We start from the raw sequence: 17,166 nt of genomic DNA, 5'->3' as shown, positions 1-17,166 counted from the left end.
GGGGGGGGGGGAGAAGGAGGGGAGCGGGGTGGAGGGTAACGCCAGCGGTAGCCCACCTCCAAGAGTGACTTGCCCTTTTGTTTCCGTCCGCCAGCCCGCGGCGTGACGGGGGGCGCCCTCGCGTCCGGGCCTCGAACGGCGCAAGGACAGACCTCGCTGAACGTCGTTTCTCCACCGCCCCGCGCCCCCCCCCCCCCCCCCCCCCCCCCCCCCGGTTCGAGGCGCCGATCTGCCCCCCCCCCCCCCCCCCCCCCCCCCCCCCCCCCCCCCCCCCCTCTCCCGCAGCTCCACTAAACCGGGAGGCCTGCGCAATACTGGCAACGGCCTCCGAACTAGCGCTTTCCCTGGCCGAAGGCCCTGGCTGGCAACACGGGGGCAGGGACGCCCGGAGCAGTCATCCTCAAATGCACGACGATGAAGAAGAGTCTAGACAACAAAAGACAGGTGCTGGCGGGGAGTCGCCGACCGGGTGCGCAGACCGGATATCATGTGCCACTGGTTCTCACACGTGATGCACCGCCTCGAGGGCGGCGATTGCGTTCTCTTGGCAGGGCCTTTTCTTTTGGGCGCGCGTGTCGAGTCGATCTCCGGGCTTCGAGCCGGGCATGATAGAACCTTTCCCACCTCTCCTCCCCCCCCCCCCTCCCCCCTCTTCTCTCCCTCCTCCCTCCCTCTTCTCTCATCACTCCTTTCCTCTCCCTCCCTCCCTCCATTCGGCTCCGATGTCCAACACGTCGCTGCTTCCGCTGCTTTCCAGCAGCGAGCGCCAGTTCATCCTCCAGGGCGTCGCCAGCGGAGTTCGGTCGGACGGCCGCGGGCGCCTGGACGCGCGCGACATCATCCTTGAGACTGGCCTCCTCCCTCAGGTTCGTTCGCATCCCGGAGCAGTGCACCGGCTGACCCGCTTGTGGATCCTCGTTCCCCCTTTCTCCCTTTTCACATCCTACCCACCGGCTGACGTGCCTTTCTCCCTTTTTTCGTTTCCCCTCCCTGCGGTCCTTGTCCAGGCAAATGGCTCAGCGCGAGTGATCATCGGGAATACCGACATCCTGGTCGGCATCAAGGCTGACCTCGGACTCCCCTCGCAACAAAACCCCGACCAAGGGCGCATCCACTGCAATGTGGAGTGGTGCGTTCCACCTCCCCTCCCCCCCCCCCCCCCCCTCCCCCTCTGCTCCCCTCCTCGCCCTCCTCCACTCGTTCCTCTGCCACCTGCCCCCTGCCAGGCGTATTTGTCCCCCTCCTGACACGCAGCCCACAGCACCGCCACCGTCACCAATGCCGTCGACTCGCGCGATGCCGACTCCGATGCCGAAACCCTGGGCCATGTTATCACGCGGATTTTTGTCAACAGCGGCTGCATCGATCTGAAAAAGCTTTGTCTCATTCCCGGCAGCGTGTGCTGGAATTTCTACATCGACGCCATGGTGCGCACATGTGCACGGACCCACACATGTGCACTCGCTGCCCTGCCCTTTTCCCTGCAATCCCTGACCCACTTCCCCCCTCCTGGGACAGATTCTCGGCTTCGATGGCAATGCCGCTGATGCCATTGCCCAGGCCGTTCGCGCGGCGTTCTCCGATTTGCGCATCCCGCGAGTGGTGATCGACACCGGCAGCACCCCTCCGACGGTGGAGATTGACGAGGACCTCCGCCGGGCCTTCTGCCCTGTGGATGTGGCGGCGCTGCCCCTCTCCATGACCATGTGGAAGGTGGGCATGAGCTTCCTGGTGGATCCGACCCCGGCCGAGGAGGCCTGTGCCAGCGGGGCCCTGTTGGTTGCGGCCACCGCCACCGGGCGGGTGTGCCTGGTGCAGACCCTGGCCGGCGGGGCGGCCCAATACTCGGAGTCGGCCCAGGCGACTGCGCTGCCGGTTCCACGTGGCGAGTCGACCGGTGCCCAGGCCGGGGCTCCGCCCGTGGCCGTGGTCAGCGCCGGCGGCATGAACCCCCACTCGATTGTTGATATGCTCAGCACCGCCACCGAGATCGCCCAGTCGGTGGCCCGCAAGCAGGATGAGGCTCTGCGCCGGGTGGCCGAGGCCAGCACTCGCTCCCATGGCGCCGGCAAGTCCGCGCACTTTGTCGATCAGTCGGTCGGCTTCTTTGCCGACTCCTTCGCCGCCACGAGCGGCAACTAAGCCTGGCCGAGTCAGCGTCCTGCGAGCGTGAGCGTACACAATGCGTGCCCATGCAGGCGAGCGTGCGTGCCAATGCCTGGCCATCTCGCCGCCCCGGGCCCATGTATGCCTCTCCTTCCCTTGTTCCCCCCCCCCCCCCCCCCCTTCTCCTCGGCCTTTTCCCTGACCTCCGGGGCACGCTCACTGCCAGCCGGCAGGATATTCCAACCAATAAAAAGCATTAAATTCCCCGGCCCCCGCTCCGAGCGTGCTCCCCACTACCCTTCCCGGAGAACACGTGAAACATGTGCCAACTCTCCAGCAAAACACCCCGGCCCCTTTTGTGCCCCGCGTCGATCACTCCTCCGATGATGTGTGTGTGTGTGTGTGTGCCAGGCGCCCTCTCTTCATTCCTGCCCCCGGCGAGCTGGTCGGTCGGCCAAGCGGCCAACCGCCGGTTAATAGGCTGCACTAATGGGACGGGATCCGGCGGCAGACCGGGGCCATACCTCTACTTTCTTTTTTTTTCCTTGCCCTGCCGGCTCATCCTTCCTGTCCCCCTCTCCTCCCGCTTTTCTCCTCTGCCCCCCCTTTTCTCCCGTGAAGTGCGAAGATGGGTGCCATGACCTTCGTCGGCTGCCTGCTCACGGCGTACTCGGCTCCGGCGTACCTCACCTGGCGCCACATCTTGCCGCAATCTCTCCGAGTCATTCTCATGATGACTGGGTACGTCTGCACAATCCCCCCCCCCCCCCCCCCCCCGCCCTGCCCTGCCCTGCCCTGCCCTTTGCCTCTTCCACACCTCCCTTGAGCTCGGCACTTACCCTCCTTCGGCTGGCCCTCGGCGCGACCGCCAGGATGTTCATCTACCTGTTGGGAGTATTCCTGGCTTCGCTGTTTTGGTTTGCCGTGGTCCCCCTCCGACAGAACCTCTGGTTCAGCATCCCCTTCTCGGTGGGCTTCCAGTTTCTTGCGCGCTACGCCTATTACAGGCTATATATGTGCGCACCACATGCGGGATCGCCTTTCTTCGCACTGTTGCCATGATTCCCGTCATCTGTTCCGCCAGCAACGACGACTCATTCCCCCTCGCCCCTCTTCGCCCGGCCTCTGTGCATGCATGTGTCGTATTTGCTCCCTCCGCCGGCTGACGTCCTCCTTAGGCGCATCGGGAATGGCATCAATGCCATCTCCGACAACCCGGCCAACAAGTGGAACGGCCTGGATTATGCCTTTGGTGTGTGCAGATCGCCCGTGTCCAAGACTACCCTCCACCGGCTATGGCCCAATAAGGCCCACCTTTGGCTGACCGCCCCCCTTCGCCCTTCCCCCTCTCCCACACCCCCTCGCACAAGTGGGCGGCCATGGCTTTGGCCTCATGTCGGCTCTGGTGATGAATGCTGCCGCCCTGGCCGAATCTCTGGGCCCGGCCTTTGTGCCTTGCGCTTCGTGTCCCTCCCTTTCGTCGTTCTTTGTTTACGGTGCGCCCTGCACAGGAATATGGCCTTGTCTCCCCCCTTCCCCCATACGCACACGCACACGCACACGCACACACACACACACACACACATATATATATATATATATATAGACGCGCGCGCACGTAGGCGCGCCTTCTCCAACCCCCACTTCTCACCCACGTCAGCAGCTAGTTTGCTGAATACTAACCGTCTGCCCGTCACCAAGCCATCCTCGCCCTCTACTTTTGGTACATCCACATCCTGATGATGCCGCTCTGTATGAACGCATTCTCGCGGCAGCCCCCTCGCCGGGCGATCTTCCGCGTGGCGACTCTCTACTTGACGCAAACGGGCGCCTCCTATGCCACGAATCTCTTCCACAATGCGCCTGGCCTCGTGGCAGGCGTCGGCAATGGTGGTCCCTGCTCCATTGCCTTCCTGGTGATGATTGCCATTGCGGTCGGCCTGTCCTTCGAGGCGTGGCGCGTCCTCGACCGGGCTACCATGCGCTGAGCGCGGGGATCCCCCGAGGCGAGCGGGGGATGGGGGAGTCCGCACACACGCGCGTGCGTGCCCTCCCAGTTCTTGCCTCCCCCCCCCCCCTCAGGCCTTTGCCCTGTGTACAACGGGGGCCTTCGCCCTCCGAGCCATGTCACCCGCATCCGCCGGCACCTGGGCCCCCCAGCTCCCTTGCTCTTGTCCCAAATGCACACAATACACTGCCGCTCCTTGCAACTGCCAATGTACTCTGCCCTCCCGGTTACTTCCATCCCTGACCTGTTGTGTTCCGGGGGGGGGGGGGGGGGACTCTGCGGCCCTGCTGCTCTCGCCCCTTCCCCCCCCCTCCCCTCAGCCCCGATGTTCTCCTGGGGGCTTGCCCATTCAGAAGGCCGGGGGTCGACGACCGTGCCTCTGGGCTTTGAGCAGCCCTCTCCTTGACTCCTCTCCCTTCCTCCAGCCTGACGCACCTGCCATACCCTCTGAGTGCATGGCGATGCTTGCCCCAGCGAGCGCTTGATCCCCCTCCCCTCTCTTCGCCCCTTTCCCTTTGTTCTTGACAGGGAAGCCTCCCCCCTCCCCCTCTCCTACCTCTTTCCTCTTCCCTCTCTCCCTTCCTCCCACCCACCCTTTGGCATTATGTCTGCCTCCGGCGGGTCTGGGTCTGGACCGCAGGGTGGCGGACCCGGTGGCGGCGGCCCGCCTGCTCCGCCTCCTCTCGGACAGCAACGCCGCGCATGGGACAAAAACACCCGCTCAGATCGGTCCGGTCGACCGGAATACCGTCGCTTTGAGCGCCACGACCGGCAACCTTCATTTGATCCGCTTCGTGACCGGTCTCCCCGTCTAGATTCCCCACCTGTCCAAGTATGCCCGCTGCGCCCTTTTACGTGCTTTTTTTTTTCCTTCTTCTTCCTCTTCCTCCTCGCCAACAATCCCACCGCCCCACTTATCCCCTCTCATCCGGTGCTTCCCGCTTGCTAACCCATGGGATCAGTCGCGCTGGAGTGGCCCCCCCGGGCGCTCGCCTGATCACACTTGGTCTGGCGGCAGCGGCAACACCCACACCGCTGGCAGTGGCGGCGGCGGCGGTGGCGGCAACAGCAGCAGCAGCAGCAGCAGCACTGGCAACCACCTGCCTTATCGATCAACGCCAAGCAGCGAGGGCCTTTCGGCAAACCCCTCGCCCGGCAGTGACGCCTGCCTGACCACAGCAGATCCGCTTGCCTCGCGGCCGCTGCCATATGTTCCCCCGCCGCTGGACTCGCTGCGTCTGCCGGTCCCGTCCCCCTCCTTCCAGTCCCTGGCTGGGGCATCTGAAAGTGTGTCAGCCCGGCTGAATGCTCGCCTGCTGGATGCCCTCGGAGGCCCCATTCCCTCATTCTTGCCATCGACTCTGGACTCCTCCCTTTCTCGAACGGGCTTCGATTTCATGACCCTCTCCAGCCCCCCGGGTCTGCGGTCTCCGAGTACGATGACCCCGCCGCCGCCGCCGCCGCCGCCGCCCGGCTCCACGGTACAGTCCTCCTCGCGGTCATCCCCCTCACAGCCAGCCGACCTGGGACCTGCATCGGCACCGGCTCTCCCGACTGATGGCCCATCCGCGACCTCGTCGCTTGCCAATATGGTCCGGCGTCCGCTTCACCGGGCGGACTCCGTGCCATTGGCCTCGCCCTCATCACCCATGGTGTCTCCATCGCACTCGCACCCCCAGTCGGACCCTCCGCCCGTGCTGGTCTCCTCGCCTGTGCCCATGCTTTCGGGCTTGAACTCCCGGCAATCCCCTTCCTCGGCTACCCCCTCGATGGAGCAGCTCCCTCAAGAGCCCCGACAAGCCTCGGCCACCCCCCCGGCTTTGGAGCCCGTCTCATCACCTCCCTCATTCCCGCCTCCGCGGGCCTCCCTGGCGCTATCCTCCCCGCCCTCGGCCCAGCATGATCCCCTCTCGGCGTCGAGAGAGCCTGTGTCGGCTGAAAACCACAGTCCTACACACCTGGAGGCCGTTCAAGCCACGCTGGAGGTCGAGCTTGTATCCGAGCATGAGCCCGAGCCCGAGCCCGAGCCCGAGGCGGGTCCCAGCCTCCGGTCGGAGTCTGATTCCGAAGCCATGCCTCCCAAAGGGGACCTTCCTGACAGTGAAGTCCCCGGACTGGATGTCCTGGCCTCGCGGGAAGAGGTTCCTCCTCCGGCAGAACCTCCGGCTCCTGTGCGGAAGGAACCCCATTTTCAGCCGTTCGGCCACTTTGAGATCGATGTCAACAATGTACGCTCGACATCTCTCCTTCCCTGCAGGCTGCTTGTCTCTGACATCCTGACCATGCCCCCTTTCGCGCAGCTCCCCACTTCCGACGAGGTGGCCCTCGGCATCAATATTCTCGACAACCAGCTTGCCTCACTGGAAAGTCGCCTCCAATTGCTTCGATCCATGGACGAGACTCTCTCTCAGTGCGTTTTCTTTTCCGCGAAAAAAGGCGCTCAACAAGCATCTGCACACACACACACACACACACACACACACGCACACGCACACGCACACGCACACACGTATGTGTACAGATGTACACATGTACACATGTACCGGTGTATGTCGTGCCCGAGCTAACTTTCAATCACCGACCATGCAGGCTCCAGGATCGACGGTTTGCCGAGCCCCAGCCCCAGAACCCCGTCCCGGGGCCACCGGCCGGGGTGGATGTCTATTCCACGCAGATCCTGCTCCGCTACCAGAAACCGGTGCATCCGCTGGACCCGTTGTATGCCTTCGATTTGGCCCGGTCTCCGGCCCCCGGGCAATTGGCACTCGATATTGCGGCCGGCAACCAGCAGGGCACCGGCCCGGCGGCTCGTCTCCTTGCTCAGTCGGAGACAGTGCTGCGTGGCTTTGATCCGGGATTCCTGCCAGCCGGTGACCTGAAGCCCCTTCGGGAGACAAGCCTCGCGACCCAAGCCGAAGCCGAGGACTCTGCCACCACTGGGGTCTCCTCGCCGGAGGCCATGACCTCCGATGCCGGCACCGACAGCAGCGGAGATGACCAGTCCGACGAGGAGAGCTCCGATTGGATTGGCTCGTCGAGTGCCACCGAGCTGGACCCGGGTTCGAGCTCGGCTAGCCAGCCCTGGCCCGAGGGGTCCTTCCGGCCGATGTGGCCCGAGCCCGCGGCCGGCTTCTCGGCGGTCCATGCGGCGGTAATGCGCCGCGTTCGGCTCAATCGCACGGCCCTCTATGCCAAGGCAAGTGAGCTGCATGCCGAGCGCTCGCGTCTCGATGACCTCTGGCGCCAGGATCAGACTTCGCGCGACTCCTCGGTCGGGCCGGCGGACCTGCTGCCTGACGCGCCGGGGATTGGAGGTCCCGGTGGGCTCGGTGCCGCGGCTTTGCAGCCGGCAGCCGGTGGCTCAAATGCCTCCGGCGGCCCGGGTGGCGTCAACGGGCCTGGCGGCCTGGCCGGTGCCTCCTCCGAGGCCACACTCTTTGGCATGGAGCTGAGTCCGATGCTGGGGTCTACGCGGCTTGGATCGCGCCGACGTGCGACGCTGTCCTCCTCGGCGGACCCCTTCGCCGGTGACACGGTCCGCACGGAGGCCGAACTGGAGGAAATCCTGGAAACCCTGCGGGCCAGCTCGGAGCGCGAGGCGGCTTTGCGTGCGCGTGTGGCCACTCAGCTCCCTGAGCAGGCTCTGCAATTGCCAGCTCGGTGGGCCGAATTGCCGGAGCTGGTGTCAGCATCGCCGAGGGGCAGTGTCGCTGCTTCGCCGCGATCGCCGACCCCCGGCGGCCGGTCCGGTGTGCCGATGGTTCCCCTTCGCCCGCTGCCGGTCTTCCATGATGTGGCCACCTCTCGGCGGGTGGCTCGCATGCCGGACTTGCTGGCGGCCGAGCGGCTGAACTACCGGCCATGGACCGGCCGTGAGCGGGCTGTCTTCACGGCGGCCTTTGTCCGGTGGCCGAAGGATTTCACCAAGGTCTCACAGGCACTCGGTGGCCGGGGGATCAGTGGCGGACCGCGCGCCGGCCGAGAGCCCGGCATCGGCGCCGACGCCCTGATCGACATTCATCAACGTGAGTCGCAAGCCCGGGCAGCTGGTGGCTCATCGGCCACCTCGGTTCCCTCTGACACCGGGGCTTTGCTTCTGCGCCAGGTGGAGCCCGGCTGGCTCGGGGGCCGCACTGTGGACGAGTGTGTTCTTTACTATTATCAAAACAAGAAATCCTTGAAGGTGCGTGCCGGTGCCGTGGGCCAGGTGAAAGAAAAAGCGAAAGAAAAGGCGTGGAAGACTGATTACACGGAGTGCAAGGATCCCCCATCTTGATATGGCTTGCCAGGTTGACATTTTTGTCTCTCTCCCTCTCTCTCTCTCTCCGCCTTCTTTTCTTTTTACTTTTTCTCCCCCCCCCCCCCTGCTAACCTGACAAACTCCCCATCTCCTGCGGTTGGTCATCATGCGTCTGTATGTAGCTCAAGCGTCTGGTTAAGCAGTCTCAGCAGCGGCGTCGGCGGTACACCCAGCGTCAGCAGCAATTGGCCCAGCAATATCGCGACGAGGAGCGTGCCGCGGCGGCCTTTGAGCGTGTGCGTGAGAAGCGCGAAAAGCGTGAGCGCCGCCGCCGGGAGGACCGCCTGGCGCAAGAGCGCGAGCGTCAATTCTCGGCGCACAATTTGGACTTGCCACGCGAGGACCCGGATGAGGAGGACCTCGATGAGGATGATCTCCTCGGGGAGGACGTGCGCGCTCGGCGCCAACAGGGCATCCTTCCCGTGGAGGAGAGCCAATCGGCCGATGAGCGTTCGGTCCCCCTGACGGATGATGAGATTGCCATTGTGGATTCGGTGCCGGCAAGGCCCCTCTCCCGGACCATTACCCATACATTTGCTTCGCCCCCGGGTCCGGCCTCGCAGGTGCACATTAAGGCGGAAGACCCGCCGGGGCCCCTGGCCACCGAAGCCGCCGCGTCGGATCTGCTTTTGCTGGCCTCGGTCGCCGGGCCGGTAACACCAGGTACGCCGGTCTGCCCGTCCGAAGGGCTGCTCATCTGTGCAAGGCGGGCCGGGGGACACCCTTTCGGACAGACACCCAGACATCGAGCCCCCAGCACTTGAAGTGACTCACATCCAATGCCAGCCAAACCCACCAAGCCAAAGAGTGCCACGAAGACCGCCCGCGCTGGAAAGGCCACCGCGACGCCCGGTCGCTCGGTGTCACCGACAGCCACGCCAGCGGCGGGTAAAACCAAGGCGGCGAAATCGTCCACCGCCAGCGCGGCTCGGGGTGCTCGACGTGCTTCGCCCGCCGCGGCACCGGGCGATGGCTCACCCGCGCCATCTCCCTCAAAGGAGGCCGAGCCGACATCCACGACCAAGGAGAAGGCCGCTCGCGGACAGGGCCGTGCATCCACACCGCAGGCCGGATCCCGGGCCGCCAAAAAGCCCGCCGCTTCGGGCAGCCCTACACCGAGTGCCGGCACGACGGCTGCCAAGACGAAGGCCGCCCAAAAGTCGACCACCGCTGCGGCAGCATCCAGCAACAAACCCTCTGCGGCCCAGCGCAAGGGAGCCAAATCTCAAGATGCCTCGGTGTCCGGGGAGTCGGGGGCGATTGACACGCCGAAGAAGTCCCGTGCGCCAGCCCGATCTCAGTCGCAACCACCGGCCGCGGAGGGCTCCGTGCCAGCCAGCGGCCGTCGGCGGCCATCGCAGAGTGCGACTGCCTCAGCGGCTGCCGCTGCCGCCGCCGCTGCCGCTGCCACCGCTGCTGCCGCTGCCACTGCTGCTGTCGCGCAAGACCAGGCCACAAATGCCTCGCTGCCTGCGGACCCCTCCCTGGCTGCCCTGCTAGATACGAAGTTGCCTCTAGATGCTCTGCTAAACCTGGCCTCGCTGTCGGCGAGTGCCGCTCCAGTGACCGGTGCCGGTGCCGGTGCCGGTGCCGGTATCATGGCACCTGCTCCCATCAACACCCCTCTCAATCAGGACCAGCCTCCGATGACTCCGGCCAAGCCGACCCTGGTGGACGGCACGGCGGCCCTGCTGCAGCTCCAGCAGTTCCAGCAGCTTCAACAGCTCCAGCAACAGCTCCAGGGCTCGGGGACTTCGCCTTCGGCCGCGGCGGCCGCGGCCGCAGCCATGGGTCTTGGGACCCCCGCTGGGGCCTGGCTCGATCCCGGGCTGACCGCCTCGGCGCTTGGCTCGCTGGCCCTGCCATCGATGATGGTTGGAGCACCGGGCTCGGTGGCTGCCGGTGGGTCGGGGCTGAATCTGGTTGGCGCCGACGCCAGCCAACTGTCGGCGCTGGCGTCGCTGTATCAATTTGCCCCCGGGCCGTCGTCGACGGTCGGGACCGGCGGATCGCCCCTTGGCCATCCTTCGGCCCCGGGGAGTGGTCTTTTGGCAGGTGTGGGCAGTGCGCCTGGCCATGGTGGCTCCCCGGCCCAGGCCGCCTCTGGGGGTGCCAATTTGTCGCCCTTCCAGGTGGCTGGCAGTGCCGCTGGCCTTGGCATGCTTGGCACCCTGCCGACGGGGGCGTCTCCCTCATCCGGCGCCGTCGGCATGACGGCCCTTTACTCGGGTTCGCCGGCGTCGGGCTCGCTTGGGGCCTCGGGCCCCGGTCCGAGCACGGCCTTCTTGACCCCGACACTGCCATCATCCGGGTCGCCGGCTTCCAGCACGGGGGGGACTCCTGGCGCATCCTCCACTTACCTTCCGACAGGTGGTCTGTCGCCGATGCACATGGGTAGCACCACCGGCATGCTTGGTCCACTGGCCCAACTGGCAAATCCCTCGCTTATGGCGGCTTTGGGCTTCCCGACCGTTGGTGCCCCAGGCCACGGGCAACTGGGCCACGGCCTCTCGCCCCAACAGGCCCAACAGCAGCTGCATCTCCAGCAGCAACAGCAGTTGCAGCTGCAGCAGCAACAGCAGCTGCAGCAGCAACAGCAGCAGCAGCAGCAGCAGCAACAGCAACACTATCAACAGCAGGCAACCGGTCACACGCTGCTCCCGGGGCTCGGGACCTCTCCGGTTCCGGCCGACCAGCCGCTCACCGGAGGTGGTGCCTCGCCGCTGAATGCCTCGGCTGCCAATGCGCAGTTGACTCTCAGCTCGCTTGCAAGCATTTTGTCGTCACACCCGCAGCTGGCCTCGGCGGCAGCCTCCATCCCGGGCTTTTCCAGCCTGTTGGCCGGTGCAGTGGCGAGTGCGCCGACACAGGGCACCGGCACAGGCGGCAGCTCGGGCCCGCCGGCCGGCCTGCTGTCTCAGAACACGGTGCCGCCCGGTGGGACGGTCAACAGCACTTCGGGACCGGCTTTGCCCTTCCCGAATTTCCACCCGGGGCTTCTGCCCAACCAGCAGATGGCCACCTCGATGCCGCACTTCCTCTTCGGGCCACTGGCAACCATCGGCGGGGCCGGGGTGGTTGCAGGAGCAAATCCCGCCGCCGCGCCATTCACCGCGCTCCATCAGCAAGCGCTGGCCGCCTCGCAGGACCCCAACACCCCCCTGGCCACTGGCCAGCCATCTTTGCATGCCGGGGCGATGGCCGCCGCTGCCGCCGCAGCCTCCGCCGGCCGGCATCACTTCCCGCTGGGCACCCCGCCCAACGCAAGCACCTCCAGCACGGGGAGCCATCATGTCGGGCTTGTGCCGAACAGCTTCCGCCAGCCCTCGCCAGCTGGTGGGGCCCCGACGGACCCGAGCCTGCTGTCTCTGGCTGGCGGTGCACACCACAACCTCGCTCCGTTACTGGGCAAATCCTTCCACCAGCCACTGCATCCCGGCCCGGGGATGGACCTTTCCCAGCAGCAGCAGCAGCAGCAGCAGCAGCAGCAGCAGCTACCGCCGCGGCAGCCCACGCCTGCCGCGGTGCTTCAGCAGCCGCAAACACAAATGCCGCCCCAGGCACAAGTGCAGCAGTCTCTCCCACGGCCAGCTCCTCGGTCGGAGACTGATCTGGATGTGCGCTCTCCTCAGTAACAACGGTGTGCCCTCCTTGTGTTGGCTTTCCCCCCCCCCCCTCTGACCTGCCTTTTTTTTTATTTTGTGCCTCCCCCCGTTCCCTGGCAGATTGATGCCATCAGCAACAGTCTCCTGGAGCTGGCCAATGTTTCGGCAGTCGCGGCCGCGGCGGCCGGCCCCCTGGCCGCTCCGGGCTCGGGGTCCACCCTGCCTCCGACGGATGCCGACCTTCTTGCCCTTGTATCGCAAGGTTCGTTCGCCCTTCTGTGACATTACGCCGGCCCGCCGGCCCGCCGCCCCGACACCTCCTGCACATGGGCCTGTGTCTGACGCAATCCCCTCCACCCCAAAAGGCCGCAACTCCGGTGCACAGAAGCCCGGACCATGATGGCACCATGGCCAGGCATCTTCATGTGTCCCCCGGTCCTTGTCAAGTCTCGGCTTGGCTCTCCTTGTTATAGAATTCGCACCATCCCCATCAGCTGCCCAGCTGCCCCTGTGGCGCCGCATGGGGGCCGGGAACTGACTCGGCTCAGTGGAAGGCAGCGCTGCGGAGTGGCATGGGAAATGCCACCGAATGAATGCTTTCATTTATATTGTAGGCACCAGGGCAGTAAAGCGCATGCTGGTCGTGGGGAGGGGGGGGGGTAGAAGGAATATGCGGATGGGGGAGAGGGGGTGTCCCCTTTTTGTTGCCCGAAACATGGGGAAATGGAAATAGAGTACAAGAGGAAGGGGCAGGGACGCGTGGCCCGCTACGAAGGGAGACCGCCAGGGCAGCAAAGGAGGGAGAGGAAGTGTACAAGTACAGGTGCCAAGGGGGAGGGGAGGGGGGGGGGGAGAGGCGACTGCAGGGCAGGGAAGGGCTGCCGTTTAGATGTCAATCACGGAGACACCATCCTTGTTGACGAGCTTAATCTGGAAGTTGGGCTGGGAGATGAGCATGCGCTGCTGGACCACCTTGATGGCGGACTTCAGCAGGGCGATGCCCTGCTCGAGGTCCATGTCCGGCAGGTAGGCGTTGTCCAGGGTGGAGAGGACAAAGTTCGAAGCGAAGCCGTGCGCGCCGAAGGGGATCTACATGTGGCCAGGCGGCATGGGTGCAAGGAGAAGAGGGTGATGGTGAGTGAAAAGGAGACGTCATTGGGGGGGGGGGGGGGGGGGGGGGGTGGGGGAGGGGAGTCAGGCGCCTGGTGGGGGCGTCGAAAAAGGCACCCGCTGGTGCAGGAAAGGCCAGTGGGGAGAGGAGGGGGGGGGAGGTTGAGGAGAAAGCACGCACCTTGCACAGAGTACCGAGGTAGTCGAGCCAGTAGAGCTCGGGGCCCTCGTGCTCGTCGAAGCCGGCGATCAGGACATTGACGGCGTATGGGCTCTGTGGGGGGATGGGTCAGGTAAGAGGGGGATGGGCAGGATGGGGAAGTGGCGGCGCTGGGTGGTGATGACAGGTGCCCGGGAGATCTGACACAAGGAGGCGTACGCGAGAGCGGAGGGACTCGGCCAACTGGGTGCGGACGTAGTTGGCCGCGGCCTTGGGCGAAAGCTCGAAGTTGTTGCGGATGGCATAGAGGCGAATGTTCTTCTGAATAAACTCGGCAAACTACAGGGTAGTCCGGGCGATCAGGCAGAAAGAGGGTAGGAGGGGGAGTGTAAGTTGAGTTGCCAGCGGGGGGGAGGTGGGGAGAGAGAGAGAGAGAGGGGGGGGGGGAAGGACCAGGGCCAGGGCCAGGGCGGGGCCCCCCTCACCAAAGGGCACACACCTGAACGGTGTCACCGGACTCGCCGCAGAAGGCCATCGTGATGTGGGGCGACAGATCGCGCGTCTTGTCCTCGTTGACCTTGAAAACCAGGATCGAGCGGGCGGCGGTCATATCGGAGGCGGTCAGGACATAGTCCTTCCCAGTAAGGCTGATGAGCGTCTCCATGGCTTCGTGGAAGAGGGCGGCGAGGGCGGGGGGAGAGGCGGGAGGAAACGCAAGGGAGGCGGCAAGGGGGGGGGGAGGGGGAGGGGAGGAGGGGGGATGGGATTTGGAGCATCGGACGGGCCTTGGCTGACCGACAGTGGCCTGCGAAAAAGGGGCTGCATGGACAACGGCGCTGGGCCCTCCAAAACCCGACCAGACATCGCCCGGGCGCCTCGCACTCACCCACCCAGACACACCGATGCACACCGATGCACACGCAAGAAAGTGTCAAAGGCGCGGGTGTCGCGCCGAAGATACTCGAATGTCTGGCCTGGCACACGCGCCGAACGACACGCCACAGGCTCTCGACGGAAGATTGGCCTCCGCGGCCTTCTCCTCCCAGATGGCTTTGGCCCCCGGTCGCCACGGGCTTGCGGGCATGGTGGCCACACACACACACACACATGTCGGGCAAGGTCGCCTGGCGCAATATCACTCGGTTGAACAACAGGGGGAGCGGGGGGGATGCCGATGAGATGCTATCCCGAACTAGAGCCTAGGGGTGCGCGAAGTCTCCCCCGCTGCCTGGCCCTCGCCCATCCCCAGGGCGGGCAAGCGGAAGCCTCATACTTCGGCTTGGGAGAAACCACTGTCCAGTCCAGCCGGTCCCCCCCCCCCCCCGGTCCTCATTTTAACGCACACCATCATGTCAAGCAGGAGGATCCGTCTCGACGGTCCGGAGCCCGGTGCAGCGCGGAAATCGGGCGAGCCGCCGACACCAGCGGGTCTCCCCCCCCCCTTGGAGAGACACATCGGCAGGGGGCGGCGGCGCCTCTCCGCCGTCGCCGGGGCCGGAAGTTCATGCGAACGATTGGGCACGCGGCAGTCGGGCGTGATATGTGATCGAATGTCACGTTTTGTCGATACAATGCGTTGGGCGCTAATAATACCCGGGCGGGGCGGCTCGGCCGCCGGCTGGACACGCCCTCGCCGCCCGCCATCCTCTCGGGAGGCCGACCCGGCGAGAGGCCGAGCAGCGGGGGGGGACCCCCGGCGCATGTGTAGCAAGGCCTGGTTGGCCTGGCGCCGGGCTCCCCGGGACGCGCCGCACAGGGCAGGCCAGAGGGGGCGGCGGAAAAGGAACTCCGGCGTTTGTAAACGGCCAATAACGGTATTTAATATCCCCGCTTCACATATTCCCTCCCTCTGCACCCTGGACCGTGCGGCCGGGTCCCTCGTTCCGCCGGGCCCCGTTCCATGCGTCCTGTTCCGCCCTTCTCCGCGTTGGTATTTGGGGCCGCAGCCGCCCTGGCGAAAGCGCGGCCACTGTCCACTGCCAGAGAGTCCGGGCGCGCGGGAGAGTGGCTGTCGTCCTCCAGATCCCCCCGCCCCGCCCCGCCCCGCCCCGGCCCCCGCCCCCGCCCCCCTGGGGATACCCGCGCAGGGTCGATACGGGCGGCCACGTCCGCGCTGCCCCCCCCCCCCCGTCCTTCCTGGTGTGCTCCTAAGCCCGGCCTCAATCGGAAAGCTGCCCGAGCCAGCTGCACATTGTTCGTTATTCGCCGGGTGCCGTCAAGGTTGGCTTGAGAGAAAAAGGAGTCTATCTCCCCACGGGGGGGGGGGGAACGCATCCGGTTCTGGTCGCGGCGCCTGGACCGGGGCTGCCTGCCTCTGTCTGGAACAGCAGCCCCGATGTGGGCGGGCTATCTTTCCTTGCAAGAGATTTTCCCTTGCGTGCGGGCGCCGCTTGTTCTCGCGCCGGGGGCCAGCCCTGCCGGGTGGGATGAACGCACCTGCGGGCCCCGGCACGCGCGTGCGCGCGCGCGCGCGTGCGAGGTCACCTCCCCTGGCTCTTGACGATATCCAGCCCCCGGGCAATCTCGGGAAATAAACATCCCTCCCGGCCCCCCCCCCCCGCCCCCGCGTCCCGCCCCCAGAGTTCGGCCTTCCGCGGGGGCGCATGACTACGCAGGGAGCCGGCTTGGACGCAACCAGCCGGTGTGTTTGAGGGCTCCGCCTGGTCCTCCCGGACCCCCCCGGGATGAAGGGCGCGGGAGCGGGGGCGCCGGTGGGACCTTTTTCGCGCCTGTGCGCGTTCGCCAGCCCCCCCCCCGCCCCAGTCCTGCCTTCTCTCCCCAGCCAGTAGAGCCCACATAATTAATCCCAGGACCTGTTCAGCCCCAGCGTCGGGTGCTTGCTGTCGAGCTTTTCCCGCCTGAGCGCCAGGCCAGGGGCGGGGGGGGAGTGCATGTGCATCTCGCGGTCTACCGGCGTGCTGGAATGGCCAGACCGCTGTTATGGCCTTAGGTCCCGCGGTCCTCAGATGGCTGGCCGTTGATGGTCTGTTCTCCCGAGGGGTCGGGGGGGGGGGGCGCGGGGACGAGGTCCAATTCCACACGCCGTCGAGAAACCGGGTTCCGCCTCCCTCCGCCCAGGGCCCTCTCTTGCTGGGCAATGCGCGCGCTGTCCCCCACTCTTCAGGGGGAGGAGGGGGGAAGAGGGGGAACAGGCCAGCACGGGTCACCTGCCCGCCCCACGAATTAGCACCATCGGCGAGCCCTTGGCCCGTGCGGTCCCCCCTTCACACTCGGGGCTGACGGAGGACGCACGAATAGCGGGCTCCTTTGACACCTGGGCCTGGCCCGGCCCGGCCCGGCCCGGCCCACCTTGCCCCGGCCCGGCCCGGCCGCCAGCTCGCTCCCTTTGACCCCCCAACCTGGATCGAAGGCGGAGCTCGTTTCATCGGCCGGCCCAGGGCCCAGCGGGACGGCATGCGGCGGAGGGGGCGCCCGACCGCCAAAGAGCCGGGCCCCGGGGCCCGGGAGGGGGGGGAGCAGCCGTGTCTGGCCACGATGACCGGGCCGGCGGTGGCCCCCCCCCCCCGTCTCGTGCCCATGATGGGCATTTCGCTGTCACGTACGCACTGCGGGCTGGCCTCCCGGTCCGTTTCCTTGCGGGGCGTTGGGAGGCCGGGGCATGTCGTCCAGTCTTGGGGGCTTTTTTTTCCCCCTCTCTCTCTTTCTCTCTCTCGCTCTCGCTCTGTCGTTTCGGGACCGCCCGGCATGCCAACCGTCTGGCACTGGGCCTGGCCATCCCATTCGCAAGCTAGTCCCCTACCCCGGCGCATTCGGCCCGCATGCCTGCACATTATCGCATGCTTGGGCGCGTCCTTTGGCGACCTGTTCCCGGCCCGCGCTGCACGCGTCTCCCAGCCACTCCTCCCCCCCCCCCCCC

At 66.1% G+C, this 17,166-nt stretch overlaps 4 protein-coding genes across 4 annotated transcripts; 3 read left to right on the top strand and 1 right to left on the bottom strand.

Moving 5' to 3' along the window:
• Positions 1 to 639: 639 nt before the first annotated feature.
• H696_00695 (hypothetical protein) lies at positions 640 to 2,286 on the top strand. Its single transcript, XM_009494575.1, has 4 exons — positions 640 to 866; positions 1,008 to 1,129; positions 1,262 to 1,427; positions 1,519 to 2,286. The coding sequence occupies exons 1-4, from the start codon at positions 723 to 725 to the stop codon at positions 2,140 to 2,142; spliced, it is 1,056 nt and encodes a 351-aa protein (XP_009492850.1). The 5' UTR covers positions 640 to 722; the 3' UTR covers positions 2,143 to 2,286.
• Positions 2,287 to 2,641: 355 nt separating this feature from the next.
• H696_00694 (hypothetical protein) lies at positions 2,642 to 4,341 on the top strand. The gene is made up of 5 exons (XM_009494574.1): positions 2,642 to 2,847; positions 2,979 to 3,122; positions 3,285 to 3,358; positions 3,477 to 3,602; positions 3,808 to 4,341. Exons 1-5 carry the CDS (start codon positions 2,735 to 2,737, stop codon positions 4,092 to 4,094), a joined length of 744 nt encoding a protein of 247 aa, XP_009492849.1. The 5' UTR covers positions 2,642 to 2,734; the 3' UTR covers positions 4,095 to 4,341.
• A 136-nt stretch (positions 4,342 to 4,477) lies between these two features.
• Positions 4,478 to 12,301, top strand: H696_00693 (hypothetical protein; the record flags this gene model as incomplete). Its single annotated transcript, XM_009494573.1, has 7 exons — positions 4,478 to 4,946; positions 5,077 to 6,342; positions 6,415 to 6,524; positions 6,704 to 8,297; positions 8,537 to 9,077; positions 9,201 to 12,031; positions 12,140 to 12,301. Exons 1-7 carry the CDS (start codon positions 4,719 to 4,721, stop codon positions 12,299 to 12,301), a joined length of 6,732 nt encoding a protein of 2,243 aa, XP_009492848.1. The 5' UTR covers positions 4,478 to 4,718.
• A 603-nt stretch (positions 12,302 to 12,904) lies between these two features.
• On the bottom strand, positions 12,905 to 13,953 carry H696_00692 (20S proteasome subunit beta 4; the record flags this gene model as incomplete). The annotated part of the gene is made up of 4 exons (XM_009494572.1): positions 12,905 to 13,108; positions 13,311 to 13,403; positions 13,509 to 13,628; positions 13,789 to 13,953. The coding sequence occupies 4 exons, from the start codon at positions 13,951 to 13,953 to the stop codon at positions 12,905 to 12,907; spliced, it is 582 nt and encodes a 193-aa protein (XP_009492847.1).
• Positions 13,954 to 17,166: the final 3,213 nt, after the last annotated feature.

The sequence above is a fragment of the Fonticula alba genome, assembly GCF_000388065.1.
Source record: "Fonticula alba strain ATCC 38817 unplaced genomic scaffold supercont2.1, whole genome shotgun sequence".
Classification (NCBI taxonomy): Eukaryota; order Rotosphaerida; family Fonticulaceae; genus Fonticula; species Fonticula alba.
This window is presented reverse-complemented; position numbering and strand designations above follow the sequence as displayed.

Excerpts from the sequence above, each read along its gene's own strand:
- H696_00695 (XM_009494575.1), top strand. The coding sequence starts at position 723 with ATGTCCAACACGTCGCTGCTTCCGCTGCTTTCCAGCAGCGAGCGCCAG. Across the intron at positions 867-1,007 it reads AGACTGGCCTCCTCCCTCAG|GCAAATGGCTCAGCGCGAGT; the intron begins GTTCGTTCGCAT and ends GTCCTTGTCCAG. Across the intron at positions 1,130-1,261 it reads ATCCACTGCAATGTGGAGTG|CACCGCCACCGTCACCAATG; the intron begins GTGCGTTCCACC and ends CGCAGCCCACAG.
- H696_00694 (XM_009494574.1), top strand. The coding sequence starts at position 2,735 with ATGGGTGCCATGACCTTCGTCGGCTGCCTGCTCACGGCGTACTCGGCT. Across the intron at positions 3,359-3,476 it reads CGGCCTGGATTATGCCTTTG|TGGGCGGCCATGGCTTTGGC; the intron begins GTGTGTGCAGAT and ends CCCTCGCACAAG. Across the intron at positions 3,603-3,807 it reads TTCGTCGTTCTTTGTTTACG|CCATCCTCGCCCTCTACTTT; the intron begins GTGCGCCCTGCA and ends CCCGTCACCAAG.